We start from the raw sequence: 22714 nt of genomic DNA, 5'->3' as shown, positions 1-22714 counted from the left end.
TTTTACTTTTTGGTACTATAATAATAAAATCTATTGCTTTTTCACTAGAAAAAGAGTTTTCCTTTGGGGACACAATTTGAAGTTGGGAAAAAGCTAATAATGTTTAAAATCGCAATAATATCGTATCGTGATATAGGTATCGTGATAATTTCGTATCATGGGTCTCTGGTGATTCCCACCCCTAGAAACAGGGTGATGCTGATAATGAAGATAACATTAATATAAACAACACTGAACAGCAAAGATTTGTTTGCTCCGTAACTCTTTATTACTTTATTAAAGTTTAACACAGAAAGCACATCGTTTCGTACGCTCAGTTCAAGTATACTGTTAGTATACATAATGTAGCTGTCCAACATGTACTGTACCCTCAGAAAACAGAGGACCAGTTTGATAGCACCATTATGAAAGGTACAACAAAATAGGATTGACACACACATTATTGTACCTAACATTTCTTTTTAAACGAGGAGTAAAACTTTAAAAAAAATAAAATAAAATAAAAAAAAGACCAATAAAAGTTACTCTGTTGTCTTTGTTTTAAAGAGTAAAAAACATCTAGATCTGCAACTAAGAGAAGATGCTATTTCGTGTGCTATCTCTGTTATAAGGATAAAAATCACTCTTCTGTTTCCTTGTTAAGGAAACAGGAAGCAGTGAGAGAATATGGCTAAACCCTCCTTTTATTTGAAGGCATGCTTCTGTAAGACTCTATAATCCTCCTGTAGAGCTGACAGAGCACCACTGGCTGTGGAAGACTTAAGACACACTTCATTAACATATAAGTTTAAAATGTATCATTAATATTGTAATGTTAGCCTTCACCCCTGTGAGTGGATGTGCCGGTGTACATGTTTGATTGACAGCTGAGCTGACGAACTTGCTCTGGTAACTGTAGCTTACAAGCCAATTTGTTAGCAGCAGTATTGGTACATGTAAAATGTGCAACAGCTGACTAACTAATTAGCTACCGGTACATACCCTGCAAACTGCCATGGTGGTTAGTAGCTCGTTCAGCTGAGGTCCATGCTTGTACAGTAGATATAAAGAAGACATTTGAATAATAAAGCTATAAAAAAAATATGAGAATGTTACTGCTTTATGGTCTGGTCAAACCAGAAAGACGTATAGCAAAATTAACCTGTGTGTCTTTATATTTTTATATTTAAAATATATAGTTCTAGAAGTCCCTGTGACTTTGTACGCAGGATAAGCGGTTGATGATGGATGGATGGTTCTAGAAGTAGCGACCATACACTCAGGATTAGTTGGTGAATTGCTGAAGCTGCCTGGTGAATTAACAGCTAAAGCGTTAGCCAGTCACAGCTCCCACAGAATCTCTCTTTTCTCTCTACTGTTCTTTTTACTCCCCCGGGCATTTTGTTCACCGTTTTACACCATCTCATTCCTCTCAAAGTTACTGAAGAGGGAAAATAAAGCCCTCCAAGCTAACATTCTGTAACCTCAACAAAAACTTAAAACAGTTAATTAGCCAACTTAGCTTGTTGAACTTGACTTGACACAGACAGATTGGTGTTGTCCTAAAACGCAAAAAGACTATGACATATAAATTTCTGTTTTCTGTTTGGGAGTTGATTTTTTCTCCAAAGAAAGCACAGAACATGTGATTTACAGACTGGGTCTGTAGGCTGTGCAACATGTAATTTAATTTCAGTTGGACAAATCTGCCATTTGCTCACAGTGTCATTTCAACATGACATAGGGGAGAGCAGGGGCGAAAGTAATGCCCTGACTACATTTGCATTCCAAACTGTGACAGCATGTTCAGCACGCAACCCTTGACGAAGCTGCCAAACATAACGTGATTTCGTCATGGTCTCCTGCGGTTCGCTCCGGAAAAGATCTGTCTCTCGTTTCATGTGTCACAGTAATGATTATTCTGCAGGTTATTTAGTGCTTTAACACATCCTGAAGTTTGCCCTGTCAGAGTTTTTCAGTATAAAAGTAAATCATGTTTAAATGTCAGGAGTTCCTGTAGGGACGAAAGTAACAAGTGTTTCCTTTGTCCCGCTGCTAATGTGGTGACTTTTCTGTGTGTTGCAGCATTTATTAGAACATGTTTACGCCATATTATACCAACAGAATAGGCCAATAGCGCGGGTCAGAAAGACAGAGGTCTGATTCAGCCAGATGTTTATGAGAAGGCGTTTCTGGACGTCTCTATTAGAAACATTAGTCTCAAGTCAGCTGATAAAGTCTCATGCTTTGTTTTTTTTAAGTCTCTTGGAGAGGAAGCTCCATGCTTATATTAAGAGAGCGGCTGGTATTTATTTTGGCCTGTCTCCTCAGGAGCAGGTGTCAGTAAAAAGCACTCAAAATGCAGATCACTCATACTGTTCTTACTAAAACAATTTTAAATTCATTTCAAAATGTGAAATTGTATAGGCATATACTGTAAATAGCTATATAATTTTTCTTTTTAATTTTTAATTTAAGTTTATCTTTCTAAATTATGTTTCATTTTTTCACTGTTTCTGAAACAGCTGCAACATGCAAATATCCCCAGTGCAGCATCAGTCTCATTTTATTTTAATCATGTCAGGTTCATAAACAATCTCCATCTTAACATTTCCCCCCTGTTTTAGGTGCACACATTTGCATATGTATATTATATATTTATAATATATCCTTAATATAATATGACATATTCTAAACAATTCAAGTTTGGGCAGTCAGGTTACTTTTGAAACTGAATATTTAAAATAAAAATTTAATTACATTTTTTTTAAAGATAAAGGTCAAAAGATGTTTGCAGTTACACATTAACAAGGTCACAGTCATGTTTATTTATTAAATACAAGGGTAACACAAAAATCTAGCTTGTATTGTTGTGTTACTTTTGTCCCAGCTGACCGTGTCGAAAGTAACAATGTGCCACTTATGTTTAAAGTGAAATTATACGGAAGTCGTTCTACATTTGTACAAAATACCACCTGATATTTATAGACCACATTTGTGAGTTAGTGACCACAGCAAAAATATATCTGTCTGAAACATAATCTTTTAAAATCAGGTTTTTCTGAAAAATGGTACTTTCGCCCCTGCTCTCCCCTAGTTAGATATTCAAGTACAGTAATTTGTGAAATTATATGGCACAACCTTTGATGAGACTTACCAAAAAGAAATGTAATACCAGACTGTCCTCTGGTGGAAAATTTCAAGTCAGAAGTGAGCCATGTTGCACCAATACTGCACCCAGTGGTTAAGTCACGGTGTACTGACACACCCTGAAGTACACTTCTACATCACGGCAGAAAGATGAGAAGTTATACCACTGGAGGTTAGCAAAAACACCATTTTTAAGGGTGTTTTATGGGCATTTTGTAAAAGCCCTAAACAAGGAGAAGAGAGATGTGGGGATCCACAGGCACAACGGTAAAATATTGCTACATATCATAAAGAACAAAGAGGAATATATCAGAAGAACAAGAAAATGTCTAGGAACGGAAATTGATCTGTCAGTCTTTTTACTAATTTTGTACATGACTGGAAGGTTAAAACAGCGTTGGTCAAACCCAAAACCTCTTAGATAACGCATACTGTAATGTAAATTTTAGGTAAATCTGTTATATTATAATTATATATTTTTTTCCCCCAACAACCATTGCAACAACAACACCTACAAAGGACTGTAGCATAACTCTTAATGCAAAGACTAAAGTCTTGTCCATATAGTTTCCGAGGCAATTATAGAGGATGTATGCACCAGTTATTTAAAGTAAAGGCACGTTAAAGGCACCACAGCATGTAATGCTTCAGCCTCGGTGAACGAGCTGGTTTCTTTTGAGGACTTGTTTGTGCCACAGTTTGATTTGCATGAACACCTCAGATAAGATGTGAAAAATCAGTTAATCAGTTTAATAACTGACTTAGCGTGTAAAAGGCACTTTACTCGAGAGAAAAAAAAAAAAAAACTCGGAACTTGGAATACTGCATTTATTTCCAAACAGACTGCTGCTGTTGTTATTGATGATTCCTCGCAATCCTCAGGCGACCTGGCACTCTCCAGGGTGAGCTTTGAACAAAAGGTGATGCAGCAGGGTTCTGTTAAGGTGCATTCACTTCAAAGGAGACCCATTCTTGATGACATCCTCCAATACTGCACCGTGTGTGTAAAATATCTGCCACTTCCCAGCAGGTTTATTTCATGACTCGTTCAATAACCAAAAGTCACAGGGCACACGGAGAGCTTCACCATTCTCTTGATCTTAAGCAGGAAGGTTGAAAGTGTTGGTAAGGCTGTAGCTGCCTCTGTTTGGACAGGAGGGGGAATCAAATATTCTTTCTGCTCGGGGGAAAGGAGGGTGAAGGGTCAAAGAAAGCTGCTGCCTCATGGAGGAGGGCTGCCGGGAAGAATCCACCACAGATGAAGATGTGTAGTGGTTGGTGGGAATCAGATGGCCTCCTTGCCGGGTGGGTAACGGCCTGTTGACTCCTCTCCTCTGCTTTGTCTTTACCTGTGGGTCACCTGGTTGTTGAGCAGGCCTGGGAACGTCTGTTCTGATTCAGTGCTTAATGAGCCACCTAGCAGAGACAGACAGTGTTAGCGACCTCACACTTTATCCTTATTTCAAATCTGATACCAGCAGTTTCACCTCCACTGATAAAGGCAGGGCCCAGCTAAGTGCTCCTAAGAGGTGCGCTAGATAATGAATCAGAAAATTAAGCAAATTGTACATTGTCTCTCATGGCACACATACACACACACACACACACACACTAGAGCACAGAAGTTTCTTTTTTGAATTAAATAATCCTTGCTCATTGTTACTTACAAGCTTTTTCCTGAGCTTTCATCCTCATTTTACAGTCATCATCAGAGCATGGAGTCATACTAAGACAGGCGTTATCCAAAGGCGTCACTTTGTGTTGAATATTGATTGATGAAATTTACTATACAATGTGGGGGTCTGGGGGTCCTCCCCTAGAAGATTTTGAGCATTAAACTCTTAATTTCCTGCATTCTAAAGACATTTTCTGCACCAATTTATGTTGGAAATGTCTTTATTTATATGAAGGGCAACAAAATTCATATGGCCAGTGACAATTCAGAATATAAAAATATTATCGAATATAATGCAGTAGTAAGTTACTTTTTTTTTTTTTTTTTTAGACAAGGCAGATCTGTTTCTTCTATATTTACATTACATTTCATGTTTTCCTATTGTGCAAGGAAACATTTCTCATAGAATTTCATTTCTTTATTTCTATTTTTTTCTAATTTTCAGAAAACTTTTAGCAAGTGCTTTCAAAAAGTGATGGGGGCAAAATCAGCCATTTCAAAAAGTGGTGGGGACATGTCCCCAAAAGTGAACTGACTCCATGATAACTGAGCAAACTCCCATCTGCTGATGAAGCCCATGAGAGAGGGTTGAAAGTTTCAGAAACAGCTAGTAAGTGGACCTTGAGTTAATGGAAATAATAAACACATCTGTGGTGGAATGTAACTGAGGTGAGTGTGAGCGCTTGTAACAATGTTACAATTACAGTTTGAATTGACCTTAAGCACAACAACATTAAAGGGACAGCAGATACGAATCAATAATTGCGAGGTCTTACCATTATGACAGCTGTACATCCACACACGATGGCCATCATATCGACATCTGCATTTCATGACGTTATTCGTGTAGTCTGACTCGGGTACTTCATAGTTTGGATTAATCACTATCTGTGAGAGGGAGAACACAAGCAAGTCAGGGATGAGCAGTATTAATGGTCTTTACTTAAGAACAATGCGAAACATTACCTGGAAAATGTAATCTCCAGGTTTCATGTCAGTTATGTCGACCCACTGGCAGTCGATATCGTGCCTGTAGGTGTCCCAGCAGCCCACAGTGATACCTTGGTCTCCAAAGTTAGCGCACTCATACCTCTTTTCAATACCTGAAATAAAAACATTACAAAATGAAATGAGTTTGGTAAATACAGGAAACCCTCTGAGAACTATTCATAAGACGTTAAAGCTGCATGAACAGTTGTATTTGTTTTTCCCTGTTGGGGGCAGCAGAACAAACCGTAAACACCACAGTGACAGATTTTCATCTTATAATATCGTCTTCTGGTTCTCACCTTCATCACACTCTGAGTCCTCCAGGCAAAAACTTGCTTTGTGTCCTTCTGCCACTTTGGTTCCGTTTAAGGTGAACAGGTCATAGAGCGTGAACACCTCCATGCTGTGATAATGCCTAAACACACACAGAAATATAGTTTTACAAAGCTAGTCAGGTTGAAAATGCAGCACAAAAGTACCGACACAATAATGACACTTCTTGTTGTCTACTGTAGTTCCTATCTGTGCCCCAATCTTCTTTAAATCTAAATATGAAGAAAACTGCATATTAGAACCTGTAATCCAAACCATTTCTTTAAAATGGATTGAATTCTGCCAGTCAAAGGTGCCAAAGGTTTGATGTGCTGAAAGCTGGTAGCTGTGTCAAGCTGCCAACAGTGAACTGTTCATCCAGCCAACACAGAAACCACAAAAATGTGGGACTTTTTGCAACCCTGTGTACAGTAGCTTACTGCACGCAGTCAATTACAGGGCAGCAGAACATGTGGAGGGGAAAGCTGCTTCAGAAACAAGACGGGCGGCTAAGTCATCTCTCTTTTCTCAAATTAAATCTGATTTAAGATGTCATTTCTAAATCATCCTGATGATGATCAAAAAAACAACGCCTCACCTTGTGAGGACTTTGAGCTTGTGGTTTCTAATGAAACTGTGATTTGTGTTTTCAAAATATACGCTGGTTACAACTGCTTCTGCAAATTCTCTGTGTCGGTGATTAACAAAGTTACTGCATGATAAATCTCTCATGTTTAAAGACATTTTATGAATCTGCCGCAACTCCCTGGCCACACATCGTTGTTCTGTAAGACGGGTTGCACAAGTTTCTTTTTTGAATGCCAATATGGATTTTCTCATTCATTCATTCTACCAGTGGTCTGTGGTTACGTTTAAATATCTTCCTATCACGGCAAGTATTTAATTAAAATATTTTATCAGCTTCGGTAAGCACCCCATCCATCATGTATCAGTAGTCATATTTTTGAACTCTGGAGAAAGCCAGGCTACCTGTTTCCCCCTGCTTCCAGTCTTTATACTAAGCTAGGCTAATTGCCTCCTGGCTCTAGCTCTGTACTTGATGCACTGACTCAATAGTTGTATCAATCTTCTCATCAAGCTCTTGAAAAGAAAGCAAAATATATTTCCATAACCATATTTCCCAAATGTTCAACTATTATGTTTTAACAGAAAGTTAGTCTGGGGCCCAGTAAATGAAAAACGGACTGGACATTGGTGGAATTATCATATGATGACATCTGGGATCAAACCCAAGAGTCCCTTCTGTGACACTGACCTGTGACAGTCGTGCCACACCCAATCATGCCTGCCAGCTTTGGGCCGAAAGTCAGACTGGCCATTGTTGTGGATCTGGGAGGAGAAGCGCAGCAGGCGGCGGTAGAGTTGGCCGGCACCTGGCTGGAGGTGGAGGACAGACAGTTCTCCTCGTACGCGCACTGCAGCATGAACATGGGTCTGTCCTCCATGTAGGTGGTCTGCTCCACCACCTGAGGGTTCAACACCAGGTCAGGAGCGGCTGTGGACAGGAGGATCAGAGAATAGAACCACAGGGAAGCAGACGGAGACAAAACATAGTTAGAAACCCAGAGAAGTGGCTCTTTAGTTGGCAAAAAACAAACCTAAAAAAGGCTGTGGCACGTGTCAAGTGAATGAGTGGTTTCTGTTTCAAACTGCAGAGCCCTCTTGTGATTCAGGAGGGATATTGGAGTTTCAGTTATGCAAACATTTCTCGGAGGCAGAGCTTCCCCCGGAGGCAGGCATCATTTTATTTGTTGAATTAAAACTCACTGTGTAGAACAAAAGAGTCAAAGCTTTTCACTGTGGACGTGTCAGCTGACAAATTGAATGGCAAAGGCTCTAGTCAAAGTATAATTAAAAGTGAAAATATCAATTTCTTCTTTTCTTTACTTAGTCGTTCATGACTGTACAACGTTCAGGATTTAAAGGGGCAGCAGGCAAATGTTACCGATGGAACATTTTATGATTGCTTGCCATTTTTTGACAGTTGCCTCTCAAAAGCATTCACCATCAGCAACATACAAATTTGAGTGCCTTACTCTCAGAGCAGGAGACTCCGGCGGCGTGGCGTCCGCCTCCTCTGGGGCAGTTGAGGTGGGCTCCGTGGTGCAGGCAGTGGGACAGGGACATCTCAGTGCCTGAGCAGCGAACGCCACTCATCACCACAGCGTCGGCACTCACCTCTCCCGGCCAATACCACGTCTCCTGTTGTGAAAACATGACCCATGGTTCACAGCTGACATCCACATGCCATCCACCTCTGACTGTACAGCAGATTCACATGGAAGCTTGAGTTAAATATAAACTGCTCAAAAAATAAAGGGAACACTAAAATAACACATCCTAGATCTGAATGAATGAAATAATCTCATTAAATACTCCTTTCTTTACATAGTTGAATGTGCTGACAACAAAATCACAAACAAATTATCAATTTTATCTAACCATGGAGGTCTGGATTTGGACTCACACTCAAAATCAAAGTGGAAAACCATACTACAGGCCGATCCAACGTTGATGTAATGTCCTTAAAACAAGTCAAAATTAGGCTCAGTAGCGTGTGTGGCCTCCACATGCCTGGCGGATGGTCTCCTGAGGGATCTCCTCCCAGACCTGGACTAAAGCATCCGCCAACTCCTGGACAGTCTGTGGTGCACGTTGGTGGATGGAGCGAGACATGATGTCCCAGATGTGTTCAATTGGATTCAGGTCTGGGGAAGGGGCGGGCCAGTCCATAGCATCAATGTCTTCCTCTTGCAGGAACTGCTGACACATTCCAGCCACATGAGGTCTAGCATTGTCTCGCATATGGTCTCACAAGGGGTCTGAGGATCTCATCTCGGTACCTAATGGCAGTCAGGCTACCTCTGGCGAGCACATGGAGGGCTGTGCGGCCCCCCAAAGAAATGCCATCCCACACCATTACTGACCCACCGCCAACCGGTCATGCTGGAGGATGTTGCAGGCAGCAGAACGTTCTCCACGGCGTCTCCAGACTCTGTCACGTCTGTCACATGTGCTCAGTGTGAACCTGCTTTCATCTGTGAAGAGCACAGGGCGCCAGTGGCGAATTTGCCAATCTTGATGTTCTCTGGCAAATGCCAAATGTCCTGCACAGTGTTGGGCTGGACGTCGGGCCCTCATACCACCCTCATGGAGTCTGTTTCTGACCGTTTGAGCAGACACATGCACATTTGTGGCCTGCTGGAGGTCATTTTGCAGGGCTCTGGCAGTGCTCCTCCTGCTCCTCCTTGCACAAAGGCGGAGGTAGCGGTCCTGCTGCTGGGTTGTTGCCCTCCTACGGCCTCCTCCACGTCTCCTGATGTACTGGCCTGTCTCCTGGTAGCGCCTCCATGCTCTGGACACTACGCTGACAGACACAGCAAACCTTCTTGCCACAGCTCACATTGATGTGCCATCCTGGATGAGCTGCACTACCTGAGCCACTTGTGTGGGTTAATAGACTCCGTCTGATGCTACCACTAGAGTGAAAGCACCGCCAGCATTCAAAAGTGACCAAAACATCAGCCAGGAAGCATAGGAACTGAGAAGTGGTCACCACCTGCTGAACCACTCCTTTATTGGGGGTGTCTTGCTAATTGCCTATAATTTCCACCTGTTGTCTATTCCATTTGCACAACAGCATGTGAAATTGATTGTCAGTCAGTGTTGCTTCCTAAGTGGACAGTTTGATTTCACAGGGGTGTGATTGACTTGGAGTTACATTGTGTCATTAAAGTGTTCCCTTTATTTTTTTGAGCAGTGTAAATGCAACTTTTGATTGTGCAAATGATTAAAAAATGGGATTTTCTTTAATCCATTCACAATCACACCCACTTCAGATATGATGAAGGTGATCGCTGATCACAAGTAGTCAACATGTTTTCAGTTTTATTTTGAAGTGCAGTGTTTTTAAGCACCGTGCTTATTTCTTCTGCTTATCACTTTAGTTTTTTATTATTACCTCCGATTTCACTAGCAAATATTTTGGTATTTTACTTAACAACATCTCCATCTAAAAATATTCAATTTTAAATAAAGGTCTTGCATTTAAAGTGGTACTCCAGCAGAAGTATTATTTATATAACATACTTACAAAGGTAGGTAGCAAAGGCAATTAAATCTTCTAGTCTTTATTATCATGAATTATATCACTGGATTAGTATTACTAATGCATTAATATTGAACAGTATTTGACAAGAATGTCTTTATACACTATTGTTGTTAGCCGTTAAATCTATAAGACATCATCTTCGATTACATTTAGGACGATCATATTTTGTAGATGAAAGAGTACCGAGTAATGATAGTCAGATAAATGTAGTGGAGTAAGAAGTGAAAAAATGAAAGAAAATGGAAATACTTAAGTGCCTCTAAACTGTACTTAAGTACACTACCTGAGTAAATATATTTAGGTAGTTATTTTCCCCACCACTGTTCACCACTAGTAAATCACAGAACTTATTAACTAATATGGCTCTCACTGAAGAGTGCTACGAGCAAATGATGGTCCATATTCTGCTTTGGACGCTGCTTAAAAAAAAAAAAAAAACATGTTTAAAAAACTTTAAGACAAGTAAAACCTTTGATTTTAACCAACTAACTGCAGAAATGTGAGATATCAACAGATGAAAAACAATTTGTATGGGTTGATTCCTCGTTGCCATGCAGTACTAGCTGCTATCCACCACTATTTTACCAGCAAAGTGAATTTCTGGAATACTAGGGTGTCAACATGTTGATGAAATACCTGGAAAACTGTCTGATAGCAAAGACAAACTCACAGTATTCCCACTGAATATTCTACTGTGATGAAGCCAAACAAACATTAGGTCCCTTTTTTCTATGGAAATCTTCACACTAATACTAAGATTTGCTGTGAAGAAAGGTGAGTCTCTAGACTGACCACTAGAGGGCACACCCTGTCCTTCTACAGCATCATGGATGGGACATTATTAATAGTGGTGCTGAAATTATTCATATCAATTATTAGATGGCTAGATGTGCAGAATGTATTCTTTTTTTTGTAACTTGAACTAGCAACATATGTTTTCATGTCTCTAATATACATCTTATATAACATTACATTTTACTGTAACAGATGGTCTGTCTCCTTCCTGTCTCGAGAATAACCTGCTAACCTATAATCATACATAAACCTCTGCAAACAAGTGTTTGCTGCAGTTCACTTCCAGTTAGTATGAAAAGAAGCGCAGTTTTCCATCTCATTTTCAGGTTTAGGTTTAACATTTCCTGCCACTTTTTGAAATTTTTCTTTCCATTTCCATTTTAATTTAGGTAATTATACATTTAGATCATTTATTTTAATATTAGCAGGCATAAACTTCCTATATACAGTATGTATACAACCTCCTATACATTAAGCAGCAAATAGATAAAAGTCGTTATGTAATAAATGATTCATGTGGTGATGTAAAAAAAACAAAAGTGCTCTGATGCTAGCAAGGCAATTTTGCTAATCTGAATCTTGTTCAATTAAATCGCCTGTACTGTTGATGATTGATAAAAATGAAATCCACTTTGGCTGGGGTGGGGGTGGGGGGATGGGGTTGACAGGAAAAGGTTGAGAACCACTGCTGTTAATCTCTTCACTTGTTTTACAGATTTATTGGTTTTCCAAAATTGCTCGCAGATGTATTTGACAATCTTCTCTACCAAACGCTTTTTTCAGCAACTCAGGCTGGAAACGTCCAGTGTAAATATATACTGATACGGTGAATGTACAGCCTCGTTAACATTCTATGCAGTCTTACAGAGCAAAACGAATGTTTCAATTATTACTTTCACAGATGGGACTGAAAACACTAAAATGCTTTCAAGCTCAAATGAGCCTTAATGGAATTTTTTCAAGGATCTCACATGGCTTCCGGTTGGGAAATCCTAAACTACACAGGAAACTGATTGCACACACCGTACTGTGCACAGCCACTTGGATGCGAAAATGAGAACTTGATAATTGATCATGTGTCAAAACTGTCCTTAAAGAAGATCAGAATCTACACCAAACATCCCAGAACATATGAGGACAAACCCATCTAGATCAAAGTAGTGGAAGAATTTGAAATTAAGAAAGGGGTGTGGTAGATTTATTTTTAACCACTTTCATTTCTGTACCACACACTATGTATTTAAAACCTCTGACCAGTTAGGTTGTTCTTTCGCTTGCTCAAGGGCATCTCAGTGGAGCTGGCAGATGGTGGTGACCCTCTGGATGCAGCCTTCACATCACCGTCTTCTCTAGGATAGGCTGCATTGTTTCTTTCTGTCTGTGTTTTTATTTTTCTACTCCCCAGCAATCACTGGCTGCAATGTGCTGCTGTCAGGAGAATAAACTAAAATAGTAAAATGTTGGAAGGGTAAACGTTTGTTACTGAGGCTAAGACGTCTGTTGAAAAAAAGTTTTATCTTTTTTTTAATAGTTGTCAGTATCCTATCCTATCTCAAGGAGAAGCTGCTTCCAGCTTCCTGTGCTCAGTCAGGCGGTTACTGCTGAGCCAGCACAGCTCAGTAGAAATGGGCAGGTGCATATACATACAGGTGGCACTTTATTTTGCACGCCCCATGGTTTACCTTGATTTCCTGGCAAATAAATGGATGTAGCTATATCATTTGTAGAAAGGTTCCTGGAAAGCATTATGCAGTTTGGATTACTTTTCAGAAAAATTTAGTTCCAATAATGAATCAAAAGTAAATGACTATTGTCTAGGTTTGATACACTGGAAGAACACACCACACAATATACACCATTTGTTGGTTTTGTTTTTAGACATTGACTTTATAACATTTGAACTAAAGGAAAAAGAAAATCCTGATGCCTTCAGAACAAAACCAAACAGGCTGATTTCGAAACCGCTGGCTGCTGTGACTTGTACCTGGAAAGCGTTGCTGGCGAAACCCAGGCCCAGCTGTCTGCAGACCACCATGGCCTCTATGGTTCCCCAGCCGTCACTGCACACCGTGCCCCACACCAGAGAACCGTTCCTCTCCATCAGCACCTCCACACGGCCCTCATGGGGGTTACGACCTCCACTCAGACGCAGCTGTGGGCATGAAAAACACAACAGACTTAAAAGCTAAATCCAAACTTTTTCATCAATCAGTGATGCTTGATATATTTGGTGTTTTTTAACATTCTCAAAATTATATTTACATTTTCAAATATATATGATGTGTAAATATCGTCTCATATATTCACATACGGTTGTCTCCTAAGCTCCTAAACATCTATTATATTATATCTATTCAAATGCAGATTCAAATTCCATATTAAAAAAGTAAAGATGTGGGTGAGTGTGTTGGAAGTGCTGTCCTTGTATGCAGGATAAACCGGTTGATCATGTTTCTAGTGAGCGAGTATGTTGCTGTTCAAACGAGTCTCACCGACTCCTGGAAGCCCATAGCAGGAACGTTACATCTGACGGCAGCATCCTCCTCATGGCTGCAACCGAGCGCCTCCTTGTTGAAGAAACACTCTGTGATGGACTTCTCAAATCCAGAGCACTCCACCTCATTCATGTGCACCGGGCCCATACCTGAAAAGTACAGAGGAGAGAAACTTTCACTTCATATTTAGCATACAGACATTAGAGTGGTATCGATCTTTTCATCTGACTCTTGGCAAGAAAGCCAATGAGTGTATTTCCCAAAATAACCATTAACTTTAAAAGGTTAATTAATCATTTACTAATTAGGTTATCCATTAAATGTATGTATGCTTCATGTCTGCTATGTGCTAATAAGACATGCCTTCATCTCTAATGATCCCTTTTGAAATGTTTGACTGTTATTATGGTGTACCATTTCCATCTGAGTTGTGTTTTTCTCCATGAAGGGGTTACACTGAGCCATTGATGAGAAATCATGATGGAAAATTAACATTCCCTCTTTTTTTCCATGTCTAATGTTACTGGAATGTACAGCATGTCCCTGTTTATGAAAGAGGAAACACCTCCTTTTCAGAAGGATCATGTGAAAATATAATTTATTATTTTACTTTTTTACATGTAACAGGTGAGCTAGGGCTTTAAGTGTATAACACAGGGTAGAAATCTGCTGAGTGTGTAATTTAGAAGTAAATCAGTGGCACATTTTAGTTGAGCAGTGGGTCCCAACTTCCAAACCTGCTGTAAAACTATCCATGCAGCTGGTGATAGAAACCTGCTGGTGCAGTCTGGGATGAAACTCCTCAGTGGCGACCGTAAAGTGAGATTCAAAGGAACGATTGGGTCTCATCCTGGGCCTAGCCCAAAATAAAATGCCTACCAATTTCACAAAAGTGACACCTAATCTGGCAAACAAATTAAAGAGTAATTTTGGTTTGCTAAATACACTAAGGATGCGAGGACTTTAATTATTGCCATAAAGCAAGTCAAGCAGACTGTCAATTAAGAAGCATAGCTGATCTGGCTCTGTTAGGGCTTAGTAGTTAGAGCTGCACAAATCCATAATTTAATATATATATATGTTTATGTATTTTAGCTTATTTCCACTGTATTTGGGTAGAGGCAGAAATCTCATGGACTCTCAAAATCTGGACAAATTAAACCAAAACTAGCTTTTTTGGAATTTGGTTGAACCAATCTTTTAATCATCAATCTTGAATCTTATCCTGCTGCAGTAACTAGGCATTTTAAAACTTTAAAGCTGCACTAACAAATCATTTTATATCAATGATAGATAGATTTAGTCTACTGTCAAACCCACAGAGAATCATTACCTGGATCATTTTAGCCTCCTTCAGATCAGTGTTTTGGTTTTCAGGCACAACTTTACTGTTTTGGTTCACTCTCAGTGCTCTCATCAACCATGTTTTCAGACACAGCAGGCAACTGTTTTCAGCTAACAAAACCTCTGAGAAACCCATTACACAGCAGCACCAAACAGCAGACAGACAAAGTTAGCAACTTGCTGGTGAACATAGATGAGCATTTAGCCGCTTAAGAGCCAGATATTTCCCTTAGGAGTGGGCAGAGAACAATACAGAACTAAACGAGACAGTTTTGGACTGTTCTCCACAGGTTCTGTTCATAGTCCAGCTGAGCGAGGCTTGCCTTGTCTCCCCCCCCCCCCCCCCTTGCAGTGCACAGAGTAACTCTCAAATGGAATACATAGGAATCTTCATGCATCCTTGCAGAAAGATGTCCAAGTTCATACCAGCTCTGGAATGAATTCCCTTCCTCAGCGACCCACACAATGTAACTAATCCTGTTCCACCGAGCTAAATCACTTTCACCATCAGGTCTGTGAGTTCATGTTCCTCTGCTCAGTGGCACGGGGGGGGTGATATGAGGAGAAAGCTTAAAGGATAGAATTACTGCCTGAAAGGTTTGGGATATGTGGTTTTGCTACACAGTCATAACCTTCCATCCAGTACCATGTAGCAATATATGGACTGTGGTTCCAACAGTGAAGACTATCATTCTGAGCTCATTGGCATGGGACTGGTTCAGGTCTACTGTGTACTTAGTCTAGGCTGGGTTTTTTTTCTCACAATCCCTTTCACAATGCTTTCCCATCGGGTGCATTGATTACACAGCTGATTAAGGTATTGAGTTAAAGTTGGAGGAGGGAGAGAGCAGCATCTATTTTAGATTAGGCTTATCTTACTCCATTAGTTTGATTGACCCGTTGAAAATCCTAAAAATGTTGTTGTTGTTGACCCTTCAGACACAAACAGCAGTGAAAATGTAAAACCAGTATACCTTGTCCCAGGCGACCTCCAGATAGGGCTTCTTTGGCTGTCCCGAAGCCCAGCTCTCGGCACACCACGGAGGCAGACAGTAGGTTCCAGTTGTCATCGCATATGGTGCCCCACTCTCCGTTTTTCAACACCTCCACTCGGCCCTCGCCTACGATGGCCCCACCGCGAAGACGAACCAACGGTTGCTAAAGAAGAAAAACACAGACGTTGTTCAAATTCTAAAACCCACATGTTTAGGTTATTCTGGTTCTTTCAAAAATTACAGACTCAGCTAAAAGTTTGCAACCTCAACTGTTCCCTCTCTGTGATGAGAAAGCAGAGGCAGCAGACTGGGTGGCTTCGTGTTTATACAACATGTTATTAATGCGATTCTCCCATTAACTGTTTAGATAAACTGGAAGTGTTTCATTTAACAAGTAAACACATTAGTAGCACAGTTTAACCTGACTTACCGCTATTTGTATTCACAAAGTAAAGCCCAGATGTCTTAATGCGTGGGCTCTGTTACATCCTTACTCCAGCTGTACACATCCTCCACATAGCGTAATTAACGTTAAAATATATTCATCATCAAAAAATGTGACCTATAAGCCTGTAAACCTGTAAAACAATGGAGTGTAAAAAAGATGGTATCTATTGCACATGGAATACATGAGTTTTTCAAATATGTAAATCCTAAAGATTTAGAGAGGGTGAACAACGCCTGCATAACTTCCCGTCTTGACTATTGTAACTCCTTATATGTGGGCTTAGACAAGTCATCTATTCAGCGCCTGCAGTTAGTCCAAAATGCTGCTGCCCGCCTCCTGACAGGAAAGAAGAGGCACCACATCACACCTGTGTTGCGCTCCCTCCACTGGCTTCCTGTACATTACAGGATTGATTTTAAAATCTTACTTTTAACTTTTAAATGTCTTAATGGATGTTTGTCTATGTGTGGCGACCTGTCCAGGGTGTACCCTGCCTTTCGCCCGATGTCAGCTGGGATTGGCTCCAGCCCCCCGCGAACCTGTGCGCAGGATAAGCGGTTGACGATGGATTGATGGATGTCTTAATGGATTGTCTCCGCTTTACCTAACGGGGCTTTCTTCGTGTTCACACTCCAGCTAGAGTGCTGAGATCTGCCAGTCTCCTCCTCCTAGATGTACCCAGAAGTAGACTTAAAACCAGAGGCGATCGAGCCTTTGGTGTAGCTGCCCCTAAAACCTGTGGAACAACCTGCTAGTCCATATCAGAAGCGCCCCAACTCTGCAACACTTTAAATCACTGTTAAATCACATCTATTTTGGCATTTCCTTTGGTTTAAGTCAGTTATTATCCCTCTATCTATCTTGTGTAATTACTGTTTTATTGTTGTATTTTTAACCCGTAAAGCACCTTGGTCAACCTTGGTTGTTTTAAGTGCGCTATATAAATAAAATTGATATTGAAGTCAAAGCCTTTAATGTACTTTCACACCAGCTGCCAGTTAGTTTTATCAGACAGGAGTTGTCAGCTTTCATTTCTCCAAATGGTTAATATCTGGCTTTAGGATCAAATTCCTTTGAGTGTGTTGGAAGATTTGGGACGGGCACGGCCAGGCACTCAGCTGTGGAACGTGACAGAGAGCAGGCAAACTCAAACCTGACTTTAGAATGTGGATGGAGTCACACAGACAGAAATTCATTTCCGCTTAGTGGTGCTATAAATTCTGGTAGTATTTCCTTGCTTGACTTGAAAGTTGGTGCGGTTGTTTACAGACGGAGTGACTTTCATGACCGCTGAAATCTTTAATTTGCTATGTGTGAGTGAGAAACAAATCCCTATTTTGCCCACTGGGGAGTTTAAAGGTCAGAACCAGGAAGAGAAGAGTACCTGAGGAGCAACTAAGGAGTCAAGAGAAGACTTGGTAAAGGTTTGAGCAAAGAAAAAGTTTCTGTATGACAAAATCAAAAATTCCCTTTGAGCCTCACACAGACACAGAACACATATTTAAATGTAATTATTTTGCACACATACACAACATGGCCAAAAGTGGCCCAGGCATTATGCCCACACGTGACTGCTTAACAGGTCATTCCAAAATCATGGGCATTAATGTGCTGGTATAACAGCCCCCACTCATCTGGTTTCAGGCTTTAGTGGTGTCCAACGTTGTGCTCGTTCATCCCAAAGGTGTTGGATGGTATTTGAAACTGAGATTTGCATTAGGGTACTGTCATGTTAAAACGGGCAAGGGCCTTCCTCAATCTGTTGCCACAAAGTTGGAAGCACAGTATCGTTTAAGATGCCATGCTTACCTTTATCTCGTAATAAGGTTTGTGGCAAACATGCCAGATAGAAGGAAAAAGAGCACCTTCTCCGGATCCTCAGGTCTGAGCAGAGAATGAACCAAGCCTTAAAAAACTAGAAAACGGGGCCTCTGTGAATTACAATCACAAGTCGTGAACTCAATCGGAGCTTTCAACTGTCGTTTCAACTATTTGGAGGGCTTGTTCGCACTTATCTTGATTTTCCCAATCTTCGTGAATATAACAAAAACTTTTGAAGCAACTGAATGTGTAAAAACTTCCCTCATGATGCAGTTTTACTGACTATGGGCCCTGGTTTCATGCTCAAGGACATTTGAGAAAAATAAAAGTTCGCTGACATTGGCGAGAAACATGTTTTTCCTTTTCTTGTCCCAAGAATCTTACTACGTCGCGTCATCTTTCAAACCCCGAACTGATGGTAATTCATTTTAATGAGAAATGTCCAAAGCAGCTACAGCTGCTGTTCACAGTGACACTGAGTAACGAACGTCAGTGTTGGCTCGACCAAAACATTTAATCGCCCTCCCTCTACATTAGAGCCAATGAACTGAACTGAACCAGTGCAGCTAATCCCTGTATCAACTTTGTTTACCGTTCCAGTTTATTGACACCATCCACACACATCACACATATTTCATTTGCCACTGACAGAAGACAATAACAACTTCCCGTTACAGTGGCTACTTATACAATTATTTCTTATTTTTCTAAAGTGAGTTGAATTAGGTTGAATTATTTTTCATACAGAACTGGAAAAGCCGCAGTCTTAGTTAGTGGGGTACAATAGTCTAATTATTTGTGTAAAACAATAATAGTTGGTGTGTGTATTTTAGATTCAGAATAGTCTAGATGATGACAACAGACATTCATCATTTTATTTAAATAAGTATTTTCAAATATAGTCAGTAGTTTAGCCAAAGGTCATAATTTACCCTGTAATTAACTAACTTTAAACAAGCACAGAGCGATTTCCATGGGGAATTTACCTCTTGTCGAAAGGCCTTCCTGAATCCTGTCATGGGTGTCGGGGCGAAGGCTCTGCCGGGCACGCAGCTCACCACTACTGGCAACCCTCCAGCACAGGTCTCATTGGACTTGAGTGATGTAGCCTGGCCCAGCTTACAGCTGGACAAATGGGCTTCATTGCCAGTGCAGTTGACAGAGTAGTCCCAGTATGTGGGCTTCCTCCGGCGTGCAAACATCCTGGACAGACGGAGGAGAAGGAAAAGAGATTAATAAAGTCTTTGAAGGGACGAGAGCTCATCAGTTTGCGACTAGGTGCAGCAAACAGACAAGCAGGGTGTTTTTCAAAATGAGACATCTGTCATTAGACTGGAAAAAAAAAACCTGGAGAAGCCACAAGTTAAAGCTGCACTAATCAATATTTTATATATGAGCAATGGTTCAAATGGCCATGTGTGATGTGTGAAATGTCGCTAGTATTGATGAATCCACGGAAAATTTACAACCAACATCTATCACTGTTTCCAGATACAGCAGGAAGTAAACGGCTCTAATAAAACAGATGTACGCAATCTGCCCAGCATCAAGCGGCTGACAGAAAAGTTAGCTGCTAGTTCGAGAACATACTTGGGGGAATTAGTTACTAAAGAGTCAGATATTCCCCTAAGGAGTTGTTGGAGACCCACACAGAGCAAAAAAAGAGAGTGATAATTGGAAATTGTCAGGTTCATGGTATGCGACTCCAAATCAAAGCTAATGTTGCTTCATGTCTGTTTGATGTGTAAAAGGCAACTGTTTTGCTAACACATTAGCATAAAAACTTGTAAGTTTGTGATGTTCAGCTTGTGGTGGAGTGGAGAGAATAACGCAAGTGCCTTAAAATTTATGAGTGGATGAGAAAATAGGATTACACTTGCTCAAGAGCACATGTGGCTGAATCTGCAGTTGAATTTCTAGATGTACTGTTTGAGAAACACAAGAAACGCCAGTGCATCATCTTATAATTAATACAATATGATCTGAAGTGAAATTATTAGACTTAGAATGCTTTATCTTGACTCCATAAAACTAGACAAGGGCAAAGGCATTAGCATATTGTATAATTAGTACCAAAAGTGAAAGGTTAGCTAACAGCCGGAGAGTTCACACAGTCTTCCATATGAACAAACTGGGGTTAATGACACTCTTACAGGCCTGCTGCTAATCTCTTCTTCTTCTTCATCATTTATTAGTGAGCTCATTTTATGTGTTTAATGAGCCTCATTTGCAGAATGGCATGTCCTATCCTTGTGTCTCATGTCTGAGGTGTACGTGAAAAAATTGATTAAAATGGGACAGGCAGCATTTGGTTTTCATTTGGGAGCTGGCAAGCGGAAAGCTGCAGACTGGAAGCAATCCAAAGCTATGTTCTAGGCCACAGCTAGAGGACTGCCTCTGCTATCTCTTCAAATGCAATTCTGAGTGATGCGTATCAGTACCTTCGGTTCAAATGGAGCAATGATTGAAGAAACTCGTGCTCCTGATGCTGTGAAAGTTGACTTATCACCAAAATCTCTCAACCTATCTTAAAATATGGTCACACATTTATACTAAAGTTGTGTTTTTTTCAGTACTTCTCATATACTTGAATGCTACTCTGCACTACTTTCTATGACGTAATGATAATGCACACAACTAATCAGCCTAGGAAAACAGTTGTAAAATGTTGTCACTGGTTTGAGGGAGTAAAATAAAAAAAACAGTAATTAACTAATTCCAGTAATGGGCCATTATGTCAGTTTGTACAGTATGTACTGGGAATTAGATGGAGGCTTATAAATTTTGTCTCGGTCCTTTTCACATTAGCTTAGCATTGGCTGGATGTATGGGGAGGCAGCTAGCCTCTGCCAAAAGAGGAGGTCTACATTCCAGTAACTCCAAAAATGTCTTGTTTTCATGACGTTTTCTTATTGGCTGGCTTGCTAACATTAATGCAGAAGGTGAGAGGTGTGAGTCAGTGTGTAGACTAGTTGTTTAAAGACCTTGACAGAGCTGGGTTGAATAAGTAATGTAACAAGCAATCTTATTCCTTCTGCATTCTTAAAATGACAACACATTTGACTCTCTCCTTTTTTTACCTCTCACAGGTCTCCCAGCTTTATGGAAGTGCATCATTGCTATTACTATCATCACACTTGTGAAAACATGTAATATTCTGGCTTAAAACACTGAATACGTTTTGTGGCATGAAAGGGAAAATCTACTGCACAAACATTACAGAGAACCATGAATTCTTCACTACATCTTAATTTACATCATCATTCTCTCTGGCTAAAGCTCAACTAGAAGCTACACAGAAGCATCAGCACAGAGACTAACTTATGAAAGTATGAAGAGCCTGGCTCTTGGCTCCGTGTCACCCCTGTTTCAAACGACAGCCTGTAAAAACACACTGCGCGGTTTCACGGGGCTGAAGCGGGAGCAGGCTGACACGCAGATGGAAAGTTAAGGAGGCGTCGTGCTCTGCTGTGGTTACCTAAAGCAGAGGAAACTTCCAGCCCGGCAGACAGTAAATTCAAGGTTAACTTTAGTGCTGGAAGTTTTATGGAACTCCATGATTAACCTGTGGCCTTTTGGCTGCAAGCTTCCTCATGTAAGCAAGATTTAGATCCCTCAGCAGTCGCTCACACATTATGACAGCTTTGTGGAATGCACTGATGTTGGATATACAGGAGCCAGGTTGGGTTTCGATGTATAAGCCTGTGATCTCAAGCATGTAAACTACACAATGGAAGATGTACAGTATTAGGTTACTCCAATGTATTTTAACCCTTTAACACCAGCTCACATTGTGGTGGAAGTCTCAAGCCTAAATTACAACAAATCGACAATTTTTCATTATTAAACCTTTGATTGAATTTGAATGTTTTTATATCCTTATAACTTTATAATTATATAATATGATATAATTTTTTGAACAGTCTCTTGACCAAAAAGATTATTGCTAACCAAGGCTGGATTACAAAACATGCAAATCAGGCAAATCAGAGTCCCAGACATCTAAGCCCGAGGTTACTGAAGAGGGATCTCAGGTTAAAATCTAGTTAAAGAACTTTTTGTTTAAGTTGATCTTGTGCTATTGTGTGTATGTACAAAGTACCACACATACAGTAGTGGAACACTCACTTGTAGACTCTGGCATTGTACTTCCTCTCCCCGGGGAAGCCAAACATGCCACAGATGACTCTGCTGTCAAGCTGGGTCCACTCACTGTTACAGATCTGCTTCCATTTACCGCCATCTTTGACCTCTACATAGCCCTCGGTTACAGGGATTCGCTTACGGTACGATGACAGGATGGCTCGTATGCGCACGTCCTCCACTTGAATATCAAGGCTCTGTGGACAAAACAAATTGAGAAATATGCACACAAGTCAGTAGTTAATTAAGAAGTAAAAATATGAAACCCAATTGTTTCTGTTCTGTGTAATTGACAAAGTGTACATTTTTAATTAATAAAAATATTTGTTTTGCTAGTTTTTTGTCTTTACAATTTGATATGATGTAAGCTATGATGTATTTCCTGTGTTACATAGAAAAAGACCCTCACCCCCCCTTCAGACTGCAACAGCTGCT

General features: G+C 40.4%; 1 protein-coding gene across 1 annotated transcript; it reads right to left on the bottom strand.

Annotated features, from left to right (window-relative positions):
* Positions 1–3920: 3920 nt before the first annotated feature.
* LOC119893861 (lysyl oxidase homolog 2B-like) lies at positions 3921–22456 on the bottom strand. Its single transcript, XM_038706231.1, is given in 12 exon segments — positions 3921–4545; positions 5581–5692; positions 5771–5907; positions 6094–6209; positions 7383–7486; positions 7489–7622; positions 8164–8329; positions 13018–13185; positions 13526–13677; positions 15847–16030; positions 19123–19339; positions 22265–22456. Coding segments are annotated over 12 exon segments (1608 nt in total). The 5' UTR covers positions 22312–22456; the 3' UTR covers positions 3921–4474.
* Positions 22457–22714: the final 258 nt, after the last annotated feature.

The sequence above is a fragment of the Micropterus salmoides genome, unplaced genomic scaffold, assembly GCF_014851395.1.
Source record: "Micropterus salmoides isolate LMB-PRFRI ecotype aquatic unplaced genomic scaffold, ASM1485139v1 Ms_hic_scaffold_8, whole genome shotgun sequence".
Classification (NCBI taxonomy): domain Eukaryota; kingdom Metazoa; phylum Chordata; class Actinopteri; order Centrarchiformes; family Centrarchidae; genus Micropterus; species Micropterus salmoides.
The sequence above is the reverse complement of the archived record's forward strand: the minus strand, read 5'-3'. Positions and strand labels throughout refer to the sequence as shown.